A 23,773-nucleotide genomic window follows, 5' to 3' on the forward strand; every position below is an offset into this window, starting at 1 on the left:
GTTCCTTACCAACTTAAGTTAAATTAATATAAGGTACTCTTAAATCAGTTTGTGTCCACACAATGGGGTCGCATTGTGTGTGTGTGTGTGTGTGTGTTTAAACTAAACCAATTTTGAGTTAGACTGATGCGACTTGTGTGTATTGACTTAGTCGCTAGCTAAGAGGGCCAAATACCAGTTCTGGAACTATTTAGCTTTGGAATAGAGAGCAGTAATGCAAGTTTCCTCACCCAGAGACCTCTAGGCTCTAGAGCAAGGGCTGTCAATAAGCAAACCGTGGGCCAAATCTGGACCACCAGATGCTTTTGAATGGACCCCAAAATCTTTTTACTTTTATTATTATTTTATTAAATCATTGTATTTATTTATTTTTAATTATTTTCTCTGGACTCTCGACCTTGACTATACCTTGACCAAGAAATTTGGAACTTGACAAAAAATGAGAGTCTACCCTCTAGAGCAGGGGTAGTCACAGTGCTAATTCAGTCACGGTCTACTGCTGGAAAGGGTGTGTATCAGCCCACTAAGAATTGTCTGGAGGTCACCAGCTCATGTCACATGAAATATCAAACCACTGTGAGATGAGGAGTCTAAAAGACAAAAAGCTTTATTTCTAACTAAGCCCCCACCTGGGCCACCTCAGTTTTTCTATATCTTTTCCCAACAACACTTATTCTCAACTTGATGTACAGTTCCAGGACTTAACTAATACAACAAGACTGGATTTCAAGATATTTTAAAGTAGACAAGGAAGGAAGGGAGAATTGTAGAATACATGATACTGACACGCACCCCCGCCAACCCCAGGTAAAACTAGACACAACTTTTGGGCTCAGAGCTAGCAGGGCCATACACCACAGCAGCCCAAATCCAATACACCACATATTTCAAATCTGCCTGGGGAGATGGGCTGCACATGGGGTGAGGACCACCATGCACGTCTGGAAAGCATTGATAGAACAATCCGGCCTGGCAGAGAGATGGACTATTTGGTCTTTTCTATCTCTGATTTCTACCAGCACGGCACAAACTGCAGCTATGCCACACTACTTCAGTTGTATTTAGCACTCGGACACTAGAAGAGTGAACCCTACAGAAGCAGTAATCAATCAAAATAAATCATGAATATTATGAAGCAGAATTACATCACAGTACACATCCTACAGTATTTGAATAAGATACATTACTGCAGTTTTCTGGTTATAACTTTTATTTCAAAATAAATAAATGTCCTATTCAGTTTACAACTCCATGTAGTTTGTATTGCTCAGGCAAACATGTCTGTCTGGATTCTGTACACCCCTTACAAATAACACACATTTACTAAAAAATTCATTGCAATAAGAACCATTTCTCAAAGGCAGGAATCTGATAAAGACTGAAACAGAGACCCCAGTTACAATCATAAGGCAATTTTCAAAAGATATCTGTGCCCAGATTCTCAGAATTGTGGGTTTAATTTGCACATAAGTAGTCCATGATTATGCATGCAAATAAAGTAATTTAAAATCACTTTGGTACAAACTTCTATACAGTGTTAACAAGTCCCTGACTGTCAGCTTCCTTCACCATTTCTGCATTTCTCCACTATCAACTTGAGCAGAAATTGAAATGTATGTTTTCATACATGTCATTTGAGTAAAAGGCCTGAATAATTTGCTGGGAATACAATTGTCACGGCTGGATTTTAAAACTGTGTTTTAGCTATGGAATGTATTTACTGTGACATTAACTGAAATTCAGGATTTGGAGACAATGACCATTGATATAACTTTTGCTTGGATGCAACACCGATGACTTAAAGCTGCGTTAAAAAGTGCTGGAGAAACTTGTTTGCACAGCCCAGATTCCATTTATCCTTCGACGTATATACAACATTGGAGGTGTTCACATTTCACTGCAAAGTCCGGGGCGGGAGAGAACTTGGCAGAAAAACTCGTGACATTTTATAGAGTGTTGCTCAAGAGCTGAAAGATCAATTTTTACATGTTGCACAGCAGAGCTGGCTATTGTTGCAAAAATATGATCAAAAGCAAAGCTTCTGGGTCATGCAACAAAATTACATGAGGGGAAGGGGTAGTTATTTCCTCTGTTGCATTAGTGTCAAAGTTTAAATACAATAATTAGGGTGTGAACCTTGCTCCATCTCAACTCCTCTGGATCTCTCAAGAGAGTTATAGAGCCAAATAATTAAAATCTGTGTATTTAGATTTGTGTAGATCCTCAGTCACATGGACATGGGTTTAAACACGAGTTCCCATTTATTCTAAAGGGCTTCAAAACTTCTTGTCAGGGAGGTTAAGCACTGGAATAAATTACATAGGGAGGTTGTGGAATCTCTGTCATACAAGATTTTAAAGAGCAGGTTAGACAAACACTTGTCAGGGATGGTCCAGATAATAATTGGTCCTGCATTGAGTACAGGGCACTGGACTAGAAGACCTCTTGAGGTCCCTTCCAGTCCTGTGATTCTATGTGGACTCCAATAGAAGAATGTATCTCTCAATTTCCATTAAACTACGAAGTAAATTCTTAAATGTGATAAGCTACTCATTTCAAAGTCAGGGCTGTATAGTTATAGCCTCATTCATGTGGTTACACACTGCAGCATGAACCCTGATACAGCACTGCTATTCCACATATACTATCTTAAATCATGGTAGCCTTTCAAGATCAATTTTTTTTAAAACAGCGTGGATATGTTTTGTGGGCTATTTAATACCCAGGTGTGCACAAGTGTATGGAAACATGGTGTAGTGGAACCCCTAGAATCTGTACAGGACATCTCTAGAAACAGTTTCAAATGATACATAACAGAACGAAACCTAATGCCACCTTGGATTTATTGGTAATACATTACAAAATGGGTGAAAAGACTGTAGGACAATGCTTCAGTTTTGAGCATCTCTTGGTGAGCATATAACTATACATTTTTCATATACACTAGCTGCTAAGCATAGATAAAACAGGCAGCCTCTGATTCCAACCCAGTAAAAGTTATTTATCTGTAGACTTCATTCAGCTCAATCTAGTATATTGCTTTATCAAGCACTACAGAGGCTAGGGTTGGCAGGGACTGCAAAATAATTTGTAAGACCAGATTTCCTTCTGTGCTTATACTTTACAGCAAAACTCTGACTCTACGAAATCTCATAGTAGTGCAAATAACCTTCCTTTGCCATCTCCCTCCCCACTCTCATTTGAGTTTCAAGACAAAACCCACTGTTTCCTCAGTTGTCCCAACCACCCTGTCCATCAGTGATCTCTGTGAAAAATATTAACCCTTGAAAACTTAAGTAGAGCTTAACTTCTACTAAAAGTTGCTAAACACAAGCAACAAGGGCAACTTCACCTCCAAGAAAGCTGACTAGCAGTGTGCTTTGCTCACCTGCAAAGAAACCCTATGGCTAAAATAGTGCAACTCACGCTAGCCATTTCCTTTAGCAGTTCGAGTGGAAGCTCTGAGCAATGGGAAATGTTTGACACTGAAATACAGTCAAGCCAAAATGTTCATCATGCCTCTTTAAATAAAATGCATGGCAGTGATACAAAGTAAATTCTTGTTCACTCGAGTTGGAACTGTGACAATCCGTTCATCTCCAAGGTAACTGAGACTCCAAATCTATCCAGAAATTTTATATTAATTCACAAGCTTTTGCACTGATATTTCCCATTCTGCACAGCCACCCTAGTCCTTTCCAACTATAATTCAAGATGTTGCTATTGATCTTCCCAGCCTGATTGGTCCTGTCTCCTTCAGACACTGACCTACTACGATGACAGGAGCTGTAGAATTGCTGAGAGATATTATAAAAGTTGATACCTTCTGGTGGTCTCTTGCTAATGCTGCCTGGATCAGAACGTCTAGGGCCTGGTGGCAGGGTGCTGCCAGTGGACAGTTGTTTTGCTCTGGAATCTGCTTTCTACAGTGGTCAAATTCAATGGAGTTATGCCACTGTAATTGACAGGAAAATCTGGCCATAGGATGACGTGGGATTTTGCAGGGGGAGGTGGACAGGTGATATCACTGTCAACACTTTAGGATTTTTGGTAAAAGCTGTAAGTTTTTGTGTCTTCAGTATGGTGGAGAGGGGGCTTTTTACAGCAGTGGCAGTCTCAATGTCTTCATGTTGCTAGAACGTAATTTCTGGTGATACATGGAGGAGCAGCAAATCCTAGCTTTTGGCTCAAACTTTTCTGCTCGTACTACAGAATCCTTTATCTACGGATCACGAAACAGGCTTTTCAGAGACACATGCCCAGTTGTAAAGAAGAGCTGTCAGCTGAAAATTGTTAGCCTGCTTGTGTCAAGTTGACAAGAAAGATACTCCCTACATTCAGACACCTGCCCTCATGTACCACCCTTTTAGCAAACACGTTTATAACCCTGACATTATTCCAAGACCTATTGCTCATATTTGTGATAGGAGGACTCAGACTAAATTGGATTGAGCACTAGAAGTAGTCAGGAATAAGGTCAGCAAGTGGCACAAGAACTGACTAGACAACTCACATGTGGATGCTTGGAGAAAGTGAGCGAACAATGGATTTGAGGCAGATCTTAACAGTGCTCTCAAAAGGCAAGAGGACATTCTCTTCATCATTGCACCTTGACAGTCTCCATTTAAACATGATTTCCGCTCCCTTTTCAAATGAAAGATACTCAAAGTTGAGATCCCAGCAGAAGGATGGGGTTGCAGTTGTGGTATCAGACTGGGACTTGGATTCAATTCACTACTCTACTACAGCCACTGTACGGCACTCTGTGCAAGCCACTGATTTCTCTGTATTTTGGTTCCCCTCTGTGAAAAGGGAGCAATAATACAGGCCTTCCTCACGTAAGTGTTGTAAAGATAAATCCATTCATGTTTGAGCTGCCCATAGTCGAGTGATCAATGCCACAGAAAAGCCAACACATTTATAAATGAACTTACAAATCAATCATCACCATACAATATCAGAACTGAGTGGTTCTTTCCCTGAATACAAGACAAGACAGGGAAAACCCGGTTACTGCAAAAAGCAAGACTAATGCGTAATGTTCTGAATGGTGCACACAAAGCCTGCTTCAGTGTCTCTGAAGCTCTCAAATATTACCTGAAGTGGCACCTCAGTTCTAGTCCTGCAAAAGTACAAAGAGCTGGGTAGTGGTAGGTCATGGCTGACAAACAGGTCTCTGAAACCATTACAATCCTAAAGGCACAAATGAAGAAAAACCAGAATAAGCTAATGAAACTGAGGCACACAAAGGCTAACTGGCTTGCCTGAGAGTCACACAGTGAGTCTGCAGCAAAGCTAGACTAGAACCCAGGAGTCCTGACTCCCAGTGATGTGCCTTAACCACAAACCCATCCTTTCCTCTCATAGGCAAAAAGAAAAGGAGTACTTGTGACACTTTAGAGACTAACAAATTTATTTGAGTGTGAGCTACAGCTCACTTCATCGGATGCATCCAATGAAGTGAGCTGTAGCTCAAGAAAGCTTATGCGCAAATAAATTTGTTAGTGTCTAAGGTGCCACAAATACTCCTTTTCTTTTTGAAGATACAGACTAACACGGCTGCTACTCTGAAACCTCTCATAGGCAAGTCTTTGATAAATCCATTAAATAAGATCTCATTGTTAAAGCTTTTGCACAGTTGCTTTTTACATTTAAATAAAGTAAATATGCCTTGAAATTAGGAGTTTCAGGCTGCTTTCATTAATTCAGAAATGATCAATTAATTGCATCCATTTAATGTGTATTAAATTATTCTCAGCAAATGTTTCCTAACTTAGATCTAACTGTATTTTCAAAAATTACCAGTAGGGGGCAGGAAACGATCAATTTATCATGATGAAATCTTAACTTCCACAGAAGACTGATATATTAGCATAGAACCTTCATTCAATTTATAGATTGCCTCATCTTTCAGTGAAATAACTAGCTAACTGAGAACAGTGGCTCTAATCTTCAGCTGTTTTATGTTGCATCCGCATTACAAAGTGGCTCTAAACCCATCCTAATGGCCATAGGGCTTTCAGGGGACTCTCCAGTGGTGCAAGAGGCAACATAGCAGCTCATGTGCCACCCCTTCTCTCCACAGCTAACCTGTGGAGTGTCTACAGAACAAGAAGTATGGCCAAGACTTCCCTGCACCTTGGCAGTCCCTGGGTGCCATAACAGTCCCTTCGGGCTCTTGGCAGGCAGCGCATCTTACAGCTGCCTTCAGTGTGCTCTGAGCTATGTCTGGCATAAAGGGAGCACAGAGTGACTTAAAACTACCTTTGCAGCTCTCCTGCCCCATCTGGAGATGCACAGTGCACTACCCAGCTGTAGCCAAGGATTGGTACCATTGTGTTCTCCACCACACAATTCTTAGGAACAGGTACATCAGGACAATAGCTGCTATTTATTACTAGAAAGCGGAAATGATTGACATCTCAATGACACAAAAATATCTCCAAGAACTGACAATTCACCTCAATTACTTAGTTACCATAGTGCATCAAAACAACAGAAACTGCTGTCTACTGCGCAGCAGCACATTGTTTGAATGTGGAAACCTGTCTTTTTTTTTTTTTAAACACAACTTCTACCATTCTCCTGTAAACCAAGAGCATATGAATCTGGCAAAGCGATCCTCATAAACTCAGAACCTCAAAAGGTTCCTAGCCCGTACAGCTTAAACTACTCTTTGTGGGCAAGTGTGACCTCCCGCAAAAAAATATACAAACGGGTGCTCACTCTGGATGGGCACCTGAGGAAATAGCTGTATATAAAGTGGAACTGACATTTTTCTCGCTCTCTTTCACACACACCTACCTAACAGTACTGCAGCTAGGGTTTTCACATCCTAAAAAATGTTTTCAAGCATATACCCCTAACTTTGGACTAGTAACAAAACACCTAATATTAGAGTTTCCTTCAGCCTGGTTAGTATGATTCTTTACAAATCTGTTCTCCTCCGAAACAACAAGCAAGACAACAAGCATGATTCTGCAGTACTCAACACTGGAAACAATCTGAGTTCATTCCCCTTCATGCTCACATTACGCAGCATGTTCCAGTTCTATAAAGTATGAAGCCAAATTCTGTTCACATACAAGGGTAGGAAATAAAGTGCATTTCATGGTTGATTAGCAGAGACAGGTTCCTTGAGTTGTTACCCCCCAAAAAGTGTTCTTCCCTAGTGAGATTAATTAGTTTGCAAGTGAAAATGCAGAAGTGAGCCTGAAATTAAAATGAGGCGGGCTGGACTATACAAACAACCTTTTAATGGCAGCATCATGCAGATCACACATTGTGCTCTCACCAATGAGGGAGACATTCTCTAACAGTTCTGCTTCTGCATGGGGCATAGCTTGAGGAGGCCCACATATTTAGTAATCCTCTGCTTCAAAGCTAAATTAATCAGATATCAATGCCTAACCTTAGCATGTCTCATCTACTGTTGTTGGAAAGCTGCCAGCATCGAGTGCCACCACTAGACTTGTTTCAAAGTTGATATGTAGAAAAGGGAACCAAAACAGTCCACTTCCCTATTTGCCTTAATCTGTATTGATTTAAGGGCTGCAGTTATCACTAACAGTGCTCCAAAGTACAGAATGTTCACCAGAGAGATTAGCCAGAAGCTGCTGCACTTTTTTTCCTTAAACATCAGGACTAGCTTCCAACACACACACACACGAAAAACTAGTAAGTCAATCCATATTTAGGACTGTGAGCATTTATGCTTTTTGAATACATTCCTGAAGTGTCCTTTATTTGTCCAGAAAAAATACAATAGATCCATGATTGAAAACGCTCAGTAAAGGTGTTTTTTTTAAAAAAAGCACATGCAAATGACCAACGAGGCACGAAAAATTTGTATTTACTGTAGCTGAAACACAGTACGTGTGCACCATGAAAAGGTGCACACTTACGTGTGTGCAGTTCTGAACAAATGGTCCATTGCATGTGGAAAAGCAAAACAGTGCTGATCATTTTTACTATGACCATGAAAAAATTAAAGTAGCAGGACAACTTAATGGAATGCTAAGTGTCTGGCATTCCCCAACAGAGGATGCTGCAGCAATGCATAATATTAAAGTCTTCCACTGCTGGGTTAGGTTTTTTGGGGACTTTTTTTGTGTTTCCAAAAAAATTTAAAAACCTCCCTACATTCCTCATGAACCCTCAGGCATGTTAGGGACATTTCAGCAATTTAGGCAAAGCAAAAACGGCTGCTTCCTGAGAATCAAAGTCTGTAGTGCCAGCTAGGAGCAACCTTTATTATAATTTTTGTTAAAAAAGTGTAACCATTTATAAGTTACAGGAGTGTGTGGGAGTGGGGGGGGGTGGGAGGGAGGGAGTGGAATAAATAATAAAAAAAAATCTATGGATTTCAAATCCAGTTCTATGCTTTCTCATTTAAAAACACACTTTAGGGAATGGCAAGTACTGTGGATTAAGACATTTCAACATTAAAAAAAAAACAACAACAATGGCAGACACACTGAGTATTTAAAAGGTTCTGGTGCTTCTGTCCATGCACAACATCTGCTTCTTGTCTGGGGGCTCACTATGCATTCTGGATCCATAATATGCCAATTACAGTTTTCTTCCAGACAAAGAGTCAATTATTCTTATTGGCACAAATTCACAGTATAAACCATCATGACTCCCCAAGATATGAATGAATATTAAAGTATACAATAAAGTGCAACTCATTCTGTTTTGTGGAGCCGTATTATGGAACCTGTACTGTAACATGCATTTACAGCTTACATCAGAATGTAAGGTTATTTCAATGCAGTTTTGAATGGACTGAGTGCAACTTACAAGTTGCTGTGATATTCACAATTAAAAGGTACAGTTCTAGCCTCAACCCACATACTGCTTTTGTATGATTATAAGGGGTGTCCAGCAGCAACTGGTCTTATGAAGTACAGTGTATCTGGTTCTGTGAAACCTAAGTACAACAGCACATGGTGGGACCTGCAGCGGGAAGTCTTAATTCTTAAAACCGTGGGCTTTTGTACAGTCAGAATCTTTTGTTACTTAAATCTAGTTTTTGGTGCTCTATGATAAACTCCTTATAGTCCTCCTCCTCTAGCCTGCTATAGCAGCTCTTGTTCATCGTCTTCAGACCCTGAGGGTCCTTGTCGCACCTCTTCATACCATTTGTTGGTGAGGCTTTTCATCTGTATGCGTCCATGATGTAGGTCCTAAGGCAAAAGGAAATCACAATTGCTGTTTAGATACAGCACTGTGTGAGTGAGAGCGACAATTTACTGTATTTTCATTGAATACCCTTCATTCCCGTCACTGCTGTCCCTAAGTGTACACACAGTTATGCTCTCAGTGGAAAATACACATCAATGTACAATCCGTCAGTGGTTATTTTCAGCAATGATTATTTCTGATGACAGATTTTTCCCCCCTGTGTTCTCCAGAGGCCCACAGAGCTGAGCTGTCAGCAGTTATGTTTTCTGGGTGGCCTGGCTCCGAATCTCCTTTCTTTGTATGTGCGTCAGGTTGAAGCAGGAAGCTTTTAATCAGCTTCAGTGGCTCATCCTATCTTCCTAGGCCTTGGATGCTGCTCTGTTCCCCCAGCAGCCTATATTCTGGCTCCCTGGCACAAGGTGGACTGTAGCTGTGGTTTCCCAACCCTCCCCAGCTGCCTGGTTCTATGGAACAGTTCAGGGAGCACGCACTGGAATCTAATTAATTTTCTCTTGCAGGGAAAGGCGCAGAGCAAGAATTAGCTTGAAAGCAGGTTTTACCAGGGCCCAGCGACAAAACAAAACATGTCTGGTGCAGCAAAATGGTGAATTCTGCAACAAAAAATGCTGAATTCCACAGCATATTGGGGAAAATGCCCAATCTGTGGCCACAGAATCCCAGAGCCTACGGGGCTCTGAGTGAGAAGAGTAGAGCAGTTCACACCACTCAGTCATAATTTGTAGAGAGCCTGAAGCAGAGGCATCAGGTTGCTTTCGAGTCACAGTTTCAAAGTTCTCTTCACAAGGAGAAGGTGTAGGAACTTTTTAAGTGAGAGCTGCAATTCCAGTGCACAATTCTGTAACAAGGGGTGAATTCTACAGCAAATTCCACAGCTGCAATATACATGAGGCCCTGTGTATAACCAGTACTGCACTTGCTTGTGCCACAGGGTTTTTAAAAAGCCTGCATGTGTGTGGGCAACATTTTACACTAACATTTTAGCTTTGCCAGGTCTGATGCTTCCATTTTTAGGCATAAATGTCTACTAAGCCTAGGTTTAGTAACCAAACTGTTGATATAAGTATCTTAGTCTGTAAAATTAAAGAAGAGTTTAATAAAAGCTCACACTTCTGTAAATTTATTACAAACTTTGGAAGCCATTAAAAGTGTTAACTTAAATCAAATGATCATTTTACAAGGTAGTCTTAGATTATGACAACTCTCTATAAACAAGTAAGACTGGTCACCTCACTATGCCCAGCTCAAAAGTTGCAAGCCTTTATCACAAACCCTTGATTGCCTTTGAGTGGAATTCCACAAAATGCTATGCCAACATGTACCACAGAACAACAAAACAAGCAGAACCCACCTCCTGTGTGAGCCGCCTTGTGAAGAACGGATTCAAATACCTGGCATCAAGCCACATAAAGCCTTTGAGATCCTGGCGCTTTATGTAGTGGGCTTCATACTCTTCCTCTGTGAGTTCTGATAAATGTTCAGATTCAATGGTATTACCCTAAAAAGATCAGACATATTGGAATAACCGTATAAATCTCATCACTGCACCTTTTGCTTTTGTTTTGAACTTGTTCTTTTAAACAACTTTCACCTGCCTCTCATGATTGAGGTGCCAGTGACTCATGATGTACTAGCTATTATCAATTTGTACATGACTTAGTCCATCCTGAATCTTGCCTGTGTTTCCATGGGGGTTACTTTATTTTATGCTGATCTATTTGTAATTAGATTGGGTTATAGCCATTACTTTAGATCCCTACATTGTCAATAGAGTTACTCACATAAATGTTGGTTTACTAATGCTTTTACAATATTTTAAAATGACAAGGTGTTATCCCTTAGTATATTTTCAGAAGAACGGCCACGCTGGGTCAGACCAATGGTCCATCGAGCTCAGTATCCTGTCTTCTAACAGCGGCAAGTGCTAGACACTTCACAGGGAATGACCAGAAGAGGGCAATCGTTGAGTGATTCATCCCCTGTTGTCCAGTCCCAGCTTCTGGCAGTCTGAGGTTTAGGGACACAGAGTACAGGGTTGCATCCCTTGCCATCTTGGCTAATAGCCATTGATGGACCAATCCTCCATGAACTTATCTAATTCTTTTTTTAATCCAATTATATTTTGGCCTTCACAACATCCCCTGACAACAAGTTTCACAGGTTTACTGTGCATTGTGTGAAGAAGTTCATCCTTAAGTTTTGGTTTTTTTTAAACCGTCTGCCTATTAATGTAATTGGGTGATCCCTGCCTCCTGTGTTATGTGAAGGGGTAAATAACACTTCCTTATTTACTTTCTCCACACCACTCATGATCTTATAGACCTCGATTGTATCTTCCCTTAGTAGTCTCTTTTCCAAGTTAAATAGTCCCAGACTTTTTAATCTCTCCTCATACAGAAGGAGTTTCATATCCCTAAGCATTTTTATTGCCCCTCTGCGTACCTTTCCCAATTCTAATATATCTTTTTTGAGATGGCTGACCAGAACTGCACGCAGTATTCAAAGTGTTCATGGATTTATATAGTGACATTATATTTTCTATCTTATATATCCCTTTCCTAATGTTCTGTTAGCTTTTTTGACTGCCACTACATATTGAGCAGATGTTTTCAGAGACCTATCCACAATGACTCCAAGATCTCTTTCTTGAGTAGTAACAGCTAATGTAGACACCATTATTTGGTGTGTACAGTTGGGATTATGTTTTCCGATGTGCACTGTTTTGCTCTTACCAACATGGAATTTCATCTGGACCAACTTCTGTTGGTGAGAGAGACAAGCTTTCGAGCCACACAGAGCTTTTCCTCAGATTTTTTTTATATATATATATATAGTGGCATTATGGTCACTATAATAGTGACCTAAAGAGCTCTGTGTGGCTCGAAAGCTTGTCTCTCTCACCAACAGATGTTGGTCCAATAAAAGATATTATCTCACCCGCCTGCTCTCTAATATATTGGGACTGACACGGCTAGAATTACTAGAAACCTTCGTAGCTTTTCACAGTCAGCTTTGGACTTAACTATCTTGACCACAAGTTGAAAACCAATGATAAAGAGAATCCCCTAAACAAATCCTCCCCTAAAGGTTGTCTCTGTCTGAACTGTGTGCTCCTCTGCACTGTCTTAGCCCTTAATTTAAAATCTCTTTTCTTTGCTTTCATCTCATTTTCCAACAGAGAGTACCACTGTATATTTACTATGCATTGATCTTTTATGAAAATTAAAGTATCAATGATCATTCATTTAAAAAAAAAACAGAATAAAAGGAACAAACCATCTTTTCAGTCTTGCTGAGGTTTATATTCTTCTTGTTCCTTCTTCGCGCTTTAGAATCCTCAATATCAATCAGTCTGATAAGGGGCATGGTTCCTCCACCCAAAAATAAAATTGTGAACAACACAATAATGATAGTTGTGGTCCCAATGAGCTGCCGCTTTTCTATTGGCTCCAAGCCCAAATGGAGGCTCAGGGCATATGGAATTGCCCCACGTAAACCTGATCAGAGAGGAATATAAACCAAGAATAAGTAAGTACATCAACAGCAAGATTTGCCCTCTGCATCCTTATAAATGAACATGGTGTTCAGCCTATTGGAATTCTCTTCTTCTAAACCTATTTTATGTTTTAAAGCTATCTAGGTTCTTATGCTGTAGCCATCACACTAGCATTTGATTGCCTCTCTGAATTTCTAAACAAATCAGAGCTCTACAGCTTTCGAATGCAAATCTGTCATGCTGTTAGGTCCCTAAAACCAGGCTATTTTAAAGGCAGTCTTTGTACACTTTCCCAGGCTGGGCTCTTTACTGCCTGGCTCGCCAGCATAGGGAAAACATAACATAGCCGCTGCATGTGGATTTGAGAAGGACACAAGTGCCCATTTAGCGTTTGCTCCATAGACAGAGGCGCGATATCATGCAGAGCAGGACCTACCATGTATGATACGCTACTCGGTATACCCCGAGCTTAGACTTACCACTAAACCACATGATGAACATCATTTTGGGGGTGATTTTATGATCACGAAAGAAGTTGAGCAGATAAGAGAGTGGAAAAATATTCACTGCTCTGCCAAACAGAACAAGCACCTGTTAACAGCAACAAATTAGATAATGAGTTAAAGGCTATTTAATGCATTACATCCATTCCTTATAGAGCAGTATAAATTGTAACCGGTTTGTGAATAGTCAAGGGAATGTGTTACTCTCAACACACATGCCTCATAACTAGCTATATTGATAATCCAACTTAAAGCAATTGCTCAGCATAGGTCAATGTGGAGCTCACATTTTCAAACAACGAGTCACTGGAACTAAAACTCGTTACAGAGAGACTATAGAAATAATTGAAAAAGTTACCAGATGCTGTTTTACAAATGACAAGTGAATTCAAAGCCAAGAAGGTATTCCAAAAAACCCAGAGATTCATTTGAGTGCAGGCTGAGCGCCTCTGATAGCTGCCCAAAAGCAGTCCAGCTCCTTTAATAATTTGTGGAGCAGCTGAAAGGCAAGCAGAAATTTCTGCTGCCTCCCCGTAGGCCAGTGCCTCAGGGAAAAGGGCGGAAAGCCAAACAGCTGGTATAATTCAGTCCCTCAGCACTTCCCCAGGTGTCATTGTAAAAGAACATACCCAATACATGCAAATAGCAAAAATGGGAACTGAGGATCATTTTCTTCTACACAATGAATGTCAACAAACATAAAGGAAAATTCTGCTTAATAAGGTGGAGTTCCCTGTAATGCTGGTCATGAAAGAACACCACAGTAAACAGGCCTTCACAAAAGTCAACAGTGTGCCCTTGTTGCCAAGAAGGCCAATGGCATTTTGGGATGCATAAGTAGGGGCATTGCCAGCAGATCGAGGGACATGATCGTTCCCCTCTATTCGACATTGGTGAGGCCTCATCTGGAGTACTGTGTCCAGTTTTGGGCCCCATACTACAAGAAGGATGTGGAAAAATTGGAAAGAGTCCAGCGGAGGGCAACAAAAATGATTAGGGGACTGGAACACATGACTTATGAGAGGCGGAGGGAACTGGGATTGTTTAGTCTGCAGAAGAGAAGAATGAGGGGGGATTTGATCGCTGCTTTCAACTACCTGAAAGGAGGTTCCAAAGAGGATGCCTCTAGACTGTTCTCAGTGGTAGCAGATGACAGAACAAGGAGTAATGGTCTCAAGTTGCAGTGGGGGAGATTTAGGTTGGATATTAGGAAAAACTTTTTCACTAGGAGAGTGGTGAAACACTGGAATGCGTTACCTAGGGAGGTGGTGGAATCTCCTTCCCTAGAAGTTTTTAAGGTCAGGCTTGACAAAGCCCTGGCTGGGATGATTTAATCGGGGATCGGTCCTGCTTTGAGCAGAGGGTTGGACTAGATGACCTCCTGAGGTCCCTTCCAACCCTGATATTCTATGATTCTATGATTCAATGATAAGATAAATATCCTAGAGCTAGAACATGTGGGAGTTCCTAGGGCTGTGCCCTTTTTCTGTACGGTAATCAGCCAAAATTACTGCCTTTACCTTTGGGCTGTGAAGGCAGTCTCCAACAAGAATGAAATGCCACTCTGCTTGTGAGAATAGGTAGTTAAATGTAATGCATTGAGAGCAGCCTCTCAGCTCCCACAGAGGAGACCAACACCTCAATGTCTCTCATGGCAGAACAAGGGTGCTTCTGAAGTATATACTCAAATGTGGCAGCATCTGGTGCTATCCTCTAGGCCAGCCTCACTGGGGATTAATATTTTGTTCTTTTCCCTCTGTGAAAGGGGAGCATGTTATGCATTTGTAAACTGATATTATGATAATGGTAATAGGCATGTTAGCCTCGTGTGAGGCATAATCTAAAGTATAATTTATACCAAATCCTTCTTTTACCTTGTAATTAAAATCTGTAAAAAATTCAGGAACTTAAAATGTTATGTAGAGAAGAAGTGCTCCCCTCATAATCTTTACATCCTTTGGGACTTCTGAAAAGGAGCTATTTTAATAAATCTGATTGAAAGTCAGACTCAAGCAGGGATTCTCCCAGTCTTTTCAAATAATCTCATGCACAAAAGCTGCACTAGCTACACTAGAATTCCTTAAAATATGCTCTTAGATATCCATACCAATGTCGTGTAGGCAATCAGAAGAAATAGTTAATTTTATTTCACTGCTGCGGATTTGGGATGAATGATGTACAATATATAAAGAGCCTGAGAATATTTTATGAAAAGATAAACATAGGAGGTTTCTTAAAAACATAACTCTTGAGTCCTATAGACCATGAAAAATACTGTAATGTGTTTTTTTGTTTGGTTGTTTTTTTTACAAATACTGTAAAAGGTTTTAAAAACTTTCAGAGGAAAGTAAATACTTACTATGCACCAGATGACAAAGGACATTTCAAACTTGTGAGGAAAACTAAAAATTGACAGACCAAGGAATGCAAAAACACAGGTTTCTGAAAAAGAGAGATCAAACTTAGTTATTCAAATAAAACTATGCTGGTCAGTAAAAGATGGTATCTAAGACCTTTCCTACTCCTGTAATAGGCTATTACATACATTATATATATGCACACACACACTCCCTGCTTCTTTGACTCAGGCCAGATTCAAAATAGACATATCTAACATAATGCAGGGGCCAGATTCTGCCACCCTTACTCTCACTGAGCAGCACCTTACTCCATGAGTAGTCTGATTTCAGGAGTAAATATTAATCAGCATGAAGAAGGCTAGCAGAATTTTACCCTAAATTACTGAAAAATGTCTTCACTGGTATGCTTACCTGTTTCAAAGCCCTTTGAAGTTAATGAAAAGACGCCCACTGACCCTAGTAGACTTTTTTAGATCAGGCCCTATATAAAAATGAATATCTCACAGAACTTTCAAACATTCTGAGTCAAACATTTTATTATAAAGTTACATGCATAAATATTTAAATCTTACTAAATTACTGCACTTCATAAGGCTTTGCACAATAAATTAAACTTCTGCATTGTACAAGCAAATATATTGTTCTAACAACACCTGGACGTTATCTTTACAAATGTCTCCGATAGTGCCATTAACAATTACTAAGGCATTTTCATAATGCCACTTTATTTCTGAAGCACAAAGTCAATATGCTATTGAGAACATTCAATGTGTTTTAACATTATTAGACTTTGCATGTATATGATTACTGCATTTTCAGCTGATCTAGTCCTAGCAAAGTGGGCTCTTTGTTAGGAAGAGAGACAGAGACACTAAGTGCTATTCCTCTTGCACAAGGTATGGCATCATGCAGGAGCCCTTAAACATAAGGTTATATTTGTGATGCAGAATCCTCTCCCTTTCTTCCTTACAAGTTTGGCCTACAGGAAGAAAAGGAAAGGCTACCAATTGCGTTGCTCCGGGTGGTTTGAATGGAGATACCTAAAAATCTTTGCCAATGTCTGGAACACTATTATTTTTTCAAATAGTTTCTTTATTTCCAAAACTATTTAAAAATAGGGACATGTTCAAGTCTCCTTCAACTGAAACTAGGCCAGAGGAGGAAAGGAGGCAAGAAGATCTATTTGATTCTCAATTCTGTGTCAAGTCGTAGCTAGAGCTTGGACTGAAGGATGTGGAAGGGAGAAGATTTACTGTATAGCTTACCCAGTATGTCAGTAAAGGTGATTTTAGACTACCTTGCAACCTTCATAGTAGTAAGTGTTAGTAGAGACATGTAGTACTGATATACCACTGGCTAGAGGATCACTCAGCCTTCCCTCCTCACCCTAACAGAATCTTCCTTTCATACAAAACAAATATTAATCTAATGGATATTAGGCTCAAGCTAAAGGCAGTACCTACCACACATGAAAGCAACGGCTCTCAATGTCTGTTGCATTAGGATCTGTGTAACTGGAGAAAGGTTATGGTGTGTGTAGTGAGACATCACAATGCCAGAGAACAGGATTGCCATGATACCTGTGGATACAGTGCAACTGTCAAACAGCAGAATAATACTTAGCATTTATATGGAACTTTACAAACATTGCCTACTTAATCCTCACAATACCATCACAAGGTAGGATTATCCCATTTTACAGTTGGGAAAGCTGAGGAAGAGTTAAGGGGGTGTCTACTCTAGGGGAAATTTTCCCATAATTGCTAACACTGGTTCAGCTCCATAGTCATAGGAACATTGGGAGCTCTAGTGTAGATGGATTGCTGGCTGCTGTTGGAATGTAATCCACCAAATCAAGCTTGCACAGGTGTATTCAAGGGCAGGATCTGGAACTCCATGTCTAGTTTAAAGAATAAAGCCTTGTTCTTTCAGGTGTTCCTACTAGGATGCATCATTTAATTCTCCAAGCAAAGTATGTCTCCCCACTCTACACACTGCTCACTATCAATCTGAGACTGCGGGGAATTTTATCATTGGTAGGGAGAGATGCACCATCCTTAAGGCCCATGATGGAGTCAGGGCAAAGCTGCTGTGCAAGGTGGGCCTATGCACTCCCAGCATGATGCAGAGGGGGCCCCTAAGCCAGCCATTTTAGGTTAGCATGGAAGGTAGCAGTGGCAGAGAGCTAAGGGAGGGGGCATTGGGCTTACAAATATAAAGATCCAGTGGCCCTTACACCATATGCAAGTGGCAGGGTGAGCCAGCAGTTGATATTCCACCCCATGGGCTGGAGCAGCAGCCTTAGAAAGTGAGGCAGTATGCTGCAATCCTGCACCCTTGCTTTAAGTTGAGGGAGGATTATTTTACTCCATTTTCCATCCAGTTCTTGGGCTATATGTGAATGGTGTGAACTTCACCCTATATGTTTTACTTTCTCTGAGCACTCAAGAAGCAATAAGAAAGCATTATGTGCAGTGTTCAGTTGTTCATGGAGAGCTGAACATTTTAAAAAAGGCTTTAAAAGTTTCAAACGCAACCCCAGGGTCTTGTTCCTGTGAAAGAGTGAATCCAAGATGGTGGGTGTGATTTTTGCAGTTCTGGAAACATATTACATTACTCACTTGTGAAGTTACTATGCTGTCACCTGTAAGGAATGTGTGGAATAAGTAAGCACAAGGCCACAGCATGTCCCACAAGAGGAAATCAACTGTAGTGAAGATTATGGAAAGGACTAAATAACATTTGGAGACAATGATAAATTTAATTGAGGGTTATAACACAATGCCCTGTTTAGTCAAAAACAAAGAAACTTTGAAAAGCTAACAATATTTGACTACAGCTACATTCCCAAACAGGAGTGGCCCTGATGAACTGGAAAGGAAGGAAAAGAAGTATCTGACGTGTACTCAAAAGAATCCTTTGTTTGGAATGCAGAGATGACTTTTGTAGTTACAGAATGTGACCAAGGTTATTCAGAGTTTATACTCTTCTGATAAATCATTTTTGAAGGAGTTTGAACAAATTAGGGAGTTTGTTGTAACATGTTACGTAATTAAAAAAGAAGTACGGTACTTTTTAATGTCAGCAATTAAGAAGTCATACTTGTAAACATTCTCTGCCATATACAATAATTAATGACTAATTTACAGTATTTTACTATGATTTTTATATACTGTGCAATACATACCAGGAATAAAAAGGTTTCATGTTTTGAAATGTTTATGTAATATGCTCAGTATTTTAGCATAGCTTGTTTACAGGGCAAAACCTATTTTCACAGCAACACCAAATACTTTAACACATTAAACCACTAGGTCAGGTTTCAAACATTTTACATTTCCATTTGCATGGCTACATAACATGACAGTATGCACAGAGTAATTGTGCATGCAAATATGCAGAATGTGTCATTTGAAACTACAGTATTAATATTAGTGTCAAATGGGTATCTCACACACATCGGAACATTGGGGGAAGAGAACAGAGTACCAGCAACTGAAAATCCTGTACATTCAGATTGCTAACTTTTTACAATTCAATAACTAATTTTGCACCTATTCATTTTGGTGCCTACCTGAGAGCGAGATACCTTCTGCAAGTCCGTAAGGAAGATAAGCAAAGATAATCATCATCCCAAACTCCAGGGAGGGTGTTTTCCTTAAATCAATGTGCTTTAGTACGTACATATCAAACCATTAAGGAAAAAGTAAGAAAAGAAATCCACAGAAAAATTCTAATCTATACCATACAGGTTTACCACTCACCACATGTCATACATTTGTTTAGTGAATAGCTAGTATTAAGCCTGTAAAACATCCTGTGGATTGATTAATCATTTCTGGGATGGAGGGTTTGAAGTGAAATTAAAGTTGGTGAAAGAGGCAGCCCTAGAGACTGAAGGCCACTGGTTTTTGACAGAGTACATAAAATATGGACAGCAGCATACTAACATATCTAAACCTGAATCTGGAAGCACCACTTTTGTATGCGCCTTCACTTGTTGACCCCTCCACTCAGACTACCAGACATTTCCAATCATGATGTGTATTCCTGTTCCTTCAGAACTGAACAGAGACCACCAAATTTATTGCAGAGAAGTCACAGAACCGTCTTCAAACAATAATGGCTATTAATATGGGATGGGTTAGAAGCTGGGACTCAGAACTGAAATGGTCCACACATTTTCTGTCATTTCTACTTCTGACAGAAATAAAATCCTCTTTTGCCCTTGCTTAGACGTTTATGAAAACGTGAGCTAACCTCTGATTGCATCTATATTTGTTCTAGAAAGATTTACCAGGAGTGAAATCCTGGCTCCATTCAAATCAATGACATAGCTTCCACTGACTTCAGTGAAAGCAGGATTTCACCCTGGCCTAGATCGTCCGTCTTCCCCCCCCATCCCCCCGCTCTCCTGCTGGTAATAGCTCACCTTAAGTGTTCACTCCGGTTACAGTGTGTATGGTAACACCCATTGTTTCATGTTTTCTATGTATATAAATCTCCCCACTGTATTTTCCACTGAATGCATCCGATGAAGTGAGCTGTAGCTCATGAAAGCTTATGCTCAAATAAATTTGTTAGTCTCTAAGGTGCCACAAGTACTCCTTTTCTTTTTGCGAATACAGACTAACACGGCTGCTACTCTGAAACCTGTAATACAGTTATTTCCCATTTAGCATCAAAGATTGGAAAAAGTGTTGGAAAAAATTAAAAGCAAAATAATTCTTTACTGTGAAAGTGCAAAGAGTTTAATTTAGTTAGAACCAAACCTGGACCCCCACCCCCACATCCCAGCTGGCCAGGCTGTGAGCTTGGCTTCTCTCAGGAAGAAGGAAGCAGAGCAGAATCAGAGCTGTTCCATAGCTGGTGTTACAGCCTCAGGGCTGCAGCAGCACCCAAAGAAAGTGCATTCCCCACTCAGGAGGAGATTTAACCAGTGGCTCAGCATACACTACCTGTGAATCAGTGTAATCTACCAGTTCAGATTCACTGTAGCAGACCTCTACTATCTGTAGGAGTCCTTCCCCCTCTCTATTTCATGCAGTGGAAATGCAACATGGTTGCAGAGGAGGGGAGCAAGATTTCACCTTATATGTTTAGTAGGGCAAACATGCTCTACATGTCATCAGTTGTATATTCAGCTAGACTTTGAGTTAGTTCCAAATGGATATGACTGATCAGCGATAACATCTACATCAACATGTTCATGCACTTGACGAATCATGCTCTTGTCTCACTTTCAAAATATTCCACATTCATCTTTGTTAAAATTCAGAAGACATCTATGACATGGAAGTTCAGGTTCCTCCAGCCTAATGAACAGGCAAGTTTCAATCATATCTATCTGTCGGCGACTATTATAAATTGTCTTTGCTTCACAGAAATATTTTGCTCTAGCTAATATTTTCAGGCTCAAACAACAATAAATTATCAGAGCAGTTAAACTGCTTTTCTGTTTTGCCTTTTTCAGTTAGATATTATTGAATGAAAAATAGCTGCATCAGGAGAATGTCAGTCTCTCTCTTTTGCTGAGATGTTTTGAATGAATCAAAAGTGTATGGAACAATTCTAATGAACAAAGATAGTAAATGTGCCCATGTTTAAGCAAACACTCTGGTCCTCTCATTTACAAAACAAAGTGCTTGACAATATGGCCAGGTTAAACAAATAACTGTAGCATAAGGCTAGCACAAAAAATATGAAACAGATTTCTATATTAAACATTGAAGCAAGCTTCCAAAAGCAACAAAGGTGTCTGGTTTAAACAAACATCCTTCCTTCTCTTAGGGGAGAAGCTCTCGGGTTGTTTAGCAACCAATTCAAGCTGGTGCAGAAAGCCACAGATATAATTCAACATATAAACCCAAAATGAGCTTGGTCCATATTCAGTTAGCTGAATATGACATGTAAGGCTGGAAGATTTCACAGTCTGACTTTAAAATTTCTTGGGGAAAAATATTTTTCATATTTTTTAAAAATGTGAAAACTAGGACGTATGCTATTAAAATGGATCAGTGTTGAAAACAGAATTAATACCGTGAATTTAGAAAACAGCCAGCAAATTTATAACTCTATTTGCATATAATCTAAAATAGTATACAATAATTTAGAACTTAATTACATTCATCTAAACATACAAAGCTTTTATGTAAGTTTTAATAATAGGCCCATTAGCACTAATATTACAAACAAAATAAGCAAGAGAAAATATCATGCCCACAAAAAGACCTTATATAAAAATTATCCCTCTAAGGAACATTACAGAATGACTGGATGAAAATCATTGTTAGAATGGTAGACTTCACCAATTTATGCATGTGCATCACATTACCCCAAAAAAGGATATTAATGCAGAAATAAGGCCCGTAAGAGTGCCAAGTGCTGCAGAGCCAAAGAACATCTTAAGAAAGTAACCCAGTGCCTGGAGAAAGGTTTGCCATTCACTTACTTCTGACATATTTTCTCTTGTCAAACCCTCAGCTGTGCTGGGAATGATTTTAAAAAAGAAAAAAAAATTAGCAACAAACAGTTATGACATCTTGATCTGAAAAAGCCAAATGTCTTTAGAAAAAAATTCAAGCAACCTACATTTCTCTGTTGCTACTGCTTTTAAAAGGCTTTTACTGTGATATAAACAAGAGCAATGTCAGAAGATATTAAATCAAGTGTTAGTATAATCCCTAAAGGGAAACCTAATGCCACTAAAAATCTGGAAATCTAACATTGCTTTTGTGAAATCTTCTCACAACAGCATAAATAGGCTACAATGATGCCCAGCACAGCAACACAGGTTCCATACTTTTAGCAGGGAAAAGAAAATGCATTTTTCAATGGTAAAAACTCAAGGCTGGAGGAGGAATAAAAAGACAAATCACATGATCCTTATGTGGGAGAGTAAACAAACAAACAAAAAGAAAGCCCCATCCCCAGGTGGATGAGAGAGGCTGCAGGGTCACCGAAGAAGGGCAAAAGAAGTGATTTAGGGGAGAGGTTGGGAGGAAAGAGGAGAGAGGATCTTTGGATCCTATGGAATATGAAGCTGCTACAGCATGAGGCAATATGGGAAAAAAGAGCCCAACTGTGTTAGAGCTCAAAGAGAATACTTAGGCTCCATGGCCTTACTGAAAAGTACCTATGATAGATAGTGCTTAAAGTGCATGTCTTCCCTGAAAATGGCTATGTAAATATAGCACCTTTTTACTCAGGAGATCTGCTGCCCCTATGTATTCTTAGTTACATCTACTGACTTCAATGAAAACAGTAAAATTGGGGAACATTTTATTCCTGTCAGCCCCGCAGAACCAACACAGCTGAAAGAGAGTGAACTGGATCCTCTCCTGGCTCATGTACTGTCAATAGAATTCTTAACTTAATTCCCTTTGCAGGACCACCAGTGCAACCCCACTGGCTTGCAGTCAGGATTCCATAAGCCAATGACCAGGGAGTCAAAGAGGAGCAATGACAGAAGGATTTGGCTACCAAAATTTTTCTAAATAAGCCAGAAAGAACAAAGCTTGGTTTTCAGATTCCAGGACTGGGGTGAGGGGGAAAAAAATTTTAACATGTAAACTGAGCAAATCTGATCTGGAATCAATGAGATACAACTGAAATGGAGCTCAACAAAGTCATCTTATAAGGTAATTTTTCAGAGCAGAATTGCACTTTAAGGATAAGAGATAGACAAGCTAACGTGATTGCTATTATAATATTAGAATAGAAGCAGAATGACAAGACTTAGTTCCCCTGTTATAACTTCTGGATACATAGGCAAGCAATACAACAATATGAGATGAAAAACATGTATTTTCTGCCTATACGGTTTTTGTTAAGAATCAGGAGTTTTGTAAGTCTAAAAGGAAATCTGTAACAAAATTCATTAGAATGAATGGCCATCTACAAGGGAGTGCTACAGTACAGTACAAATTCAAATGCACTTACTTTGTCAGGACAATAGAGACTGCATCATTGAGAATACTTTCTCCAAAAACCAACATATTAAGCACAGGATCTACGTTAAGGGCATTGAAGATGGCAATAGTAGCCACTGGGTCCACAGCAGATATTAAGGAGCCAAACGCAAAACTGTGAGAATAAATAAAATCCAAAAAAGAAAACATGCCAGTACAAATGTACAGCATATTTGATAATACTGACCAGTGAAAAAGCATGGAAAATACCAGTGGATTTTCTAGGGAACAATATAGGTA

The 23,773-nt window shown here is 39.7% G+C and overlaps 1 protein-coding gene across 4 annotated transcripts in view; it reads right to left on the reverse strand.

Annotated features, from left to right (window-relative positions):
- Positions 1 to 1,192: 1,192 nt before the first annotated feature.
- Positions 1,193 to 23,773, reverse strand: part of SLC9A8 (solute carrier family 9 member A8) — a 52,563-nt gene continuing 29,982 nt past the window's right edge. For 2 of the 4 annotated variants that reach the window (XM_073309455.2, XM_073309458.2), the window contains 9 exons: positions 23,505 to 23,648; positions 21,913 to 22,051; positions 19,138 to 19,243; positions 17,027 to 17,143; positions 15,563 to 15,645; positions 13,180 to 13,291; positions 12,481 to 12,701; positions 10,556 to 10,702; positions 1,193 to 9,188 (listed from right to left, as the gene is read on the reverse strand). In XM_073309455.2, the coding sequence (XP_073165556.1) occupies positions 9,081 to 9,188; positions 10,556 to 10,702; positions 12,481 to 12,701; positions 13,180 to 13,291; positions 15,563 to 15,645; positions 17,027 to 17,143; positions 19,138 to 19,243; positions 21,913 to 22,051; positions 23,505 to 23,648 (1,177 nt within the window). In that variant the 3' untranslated portion in view covers positions 1,193 to 9,080. Of the gene's footprint in view, positions 9,230 to 10,555; positions 10,703 to 12,480; positions 12,702 to 13,179; positions 13,292 to 15,562; positions 15,646 to 17,026; positions 17,144 to 19,137; positions 19,244 to 21,912; positions 22,052 to 23,504; positions 23,649 to 23,773 lie in introns of all 4 variants that reach the window. The other 2 variants (XM_073309456.2, XM_073309457.2) reach the window with 2 other exon arrangements.

The sequence above is a fragment of the Lepidochelys kempii genome, chromosome 13 (genome assembly GCF_965140285.1).
Source record: "Lepidochelys kempii isolate rLepKem1 chromosome 13, rLepKem1.hap1, whole genome shotgun sequence".
NCBI lineage: Eukaryota > Metazoa > Chordata > Testudines > Cheloniidae > Lepidochelys > Lepidochelys kempii.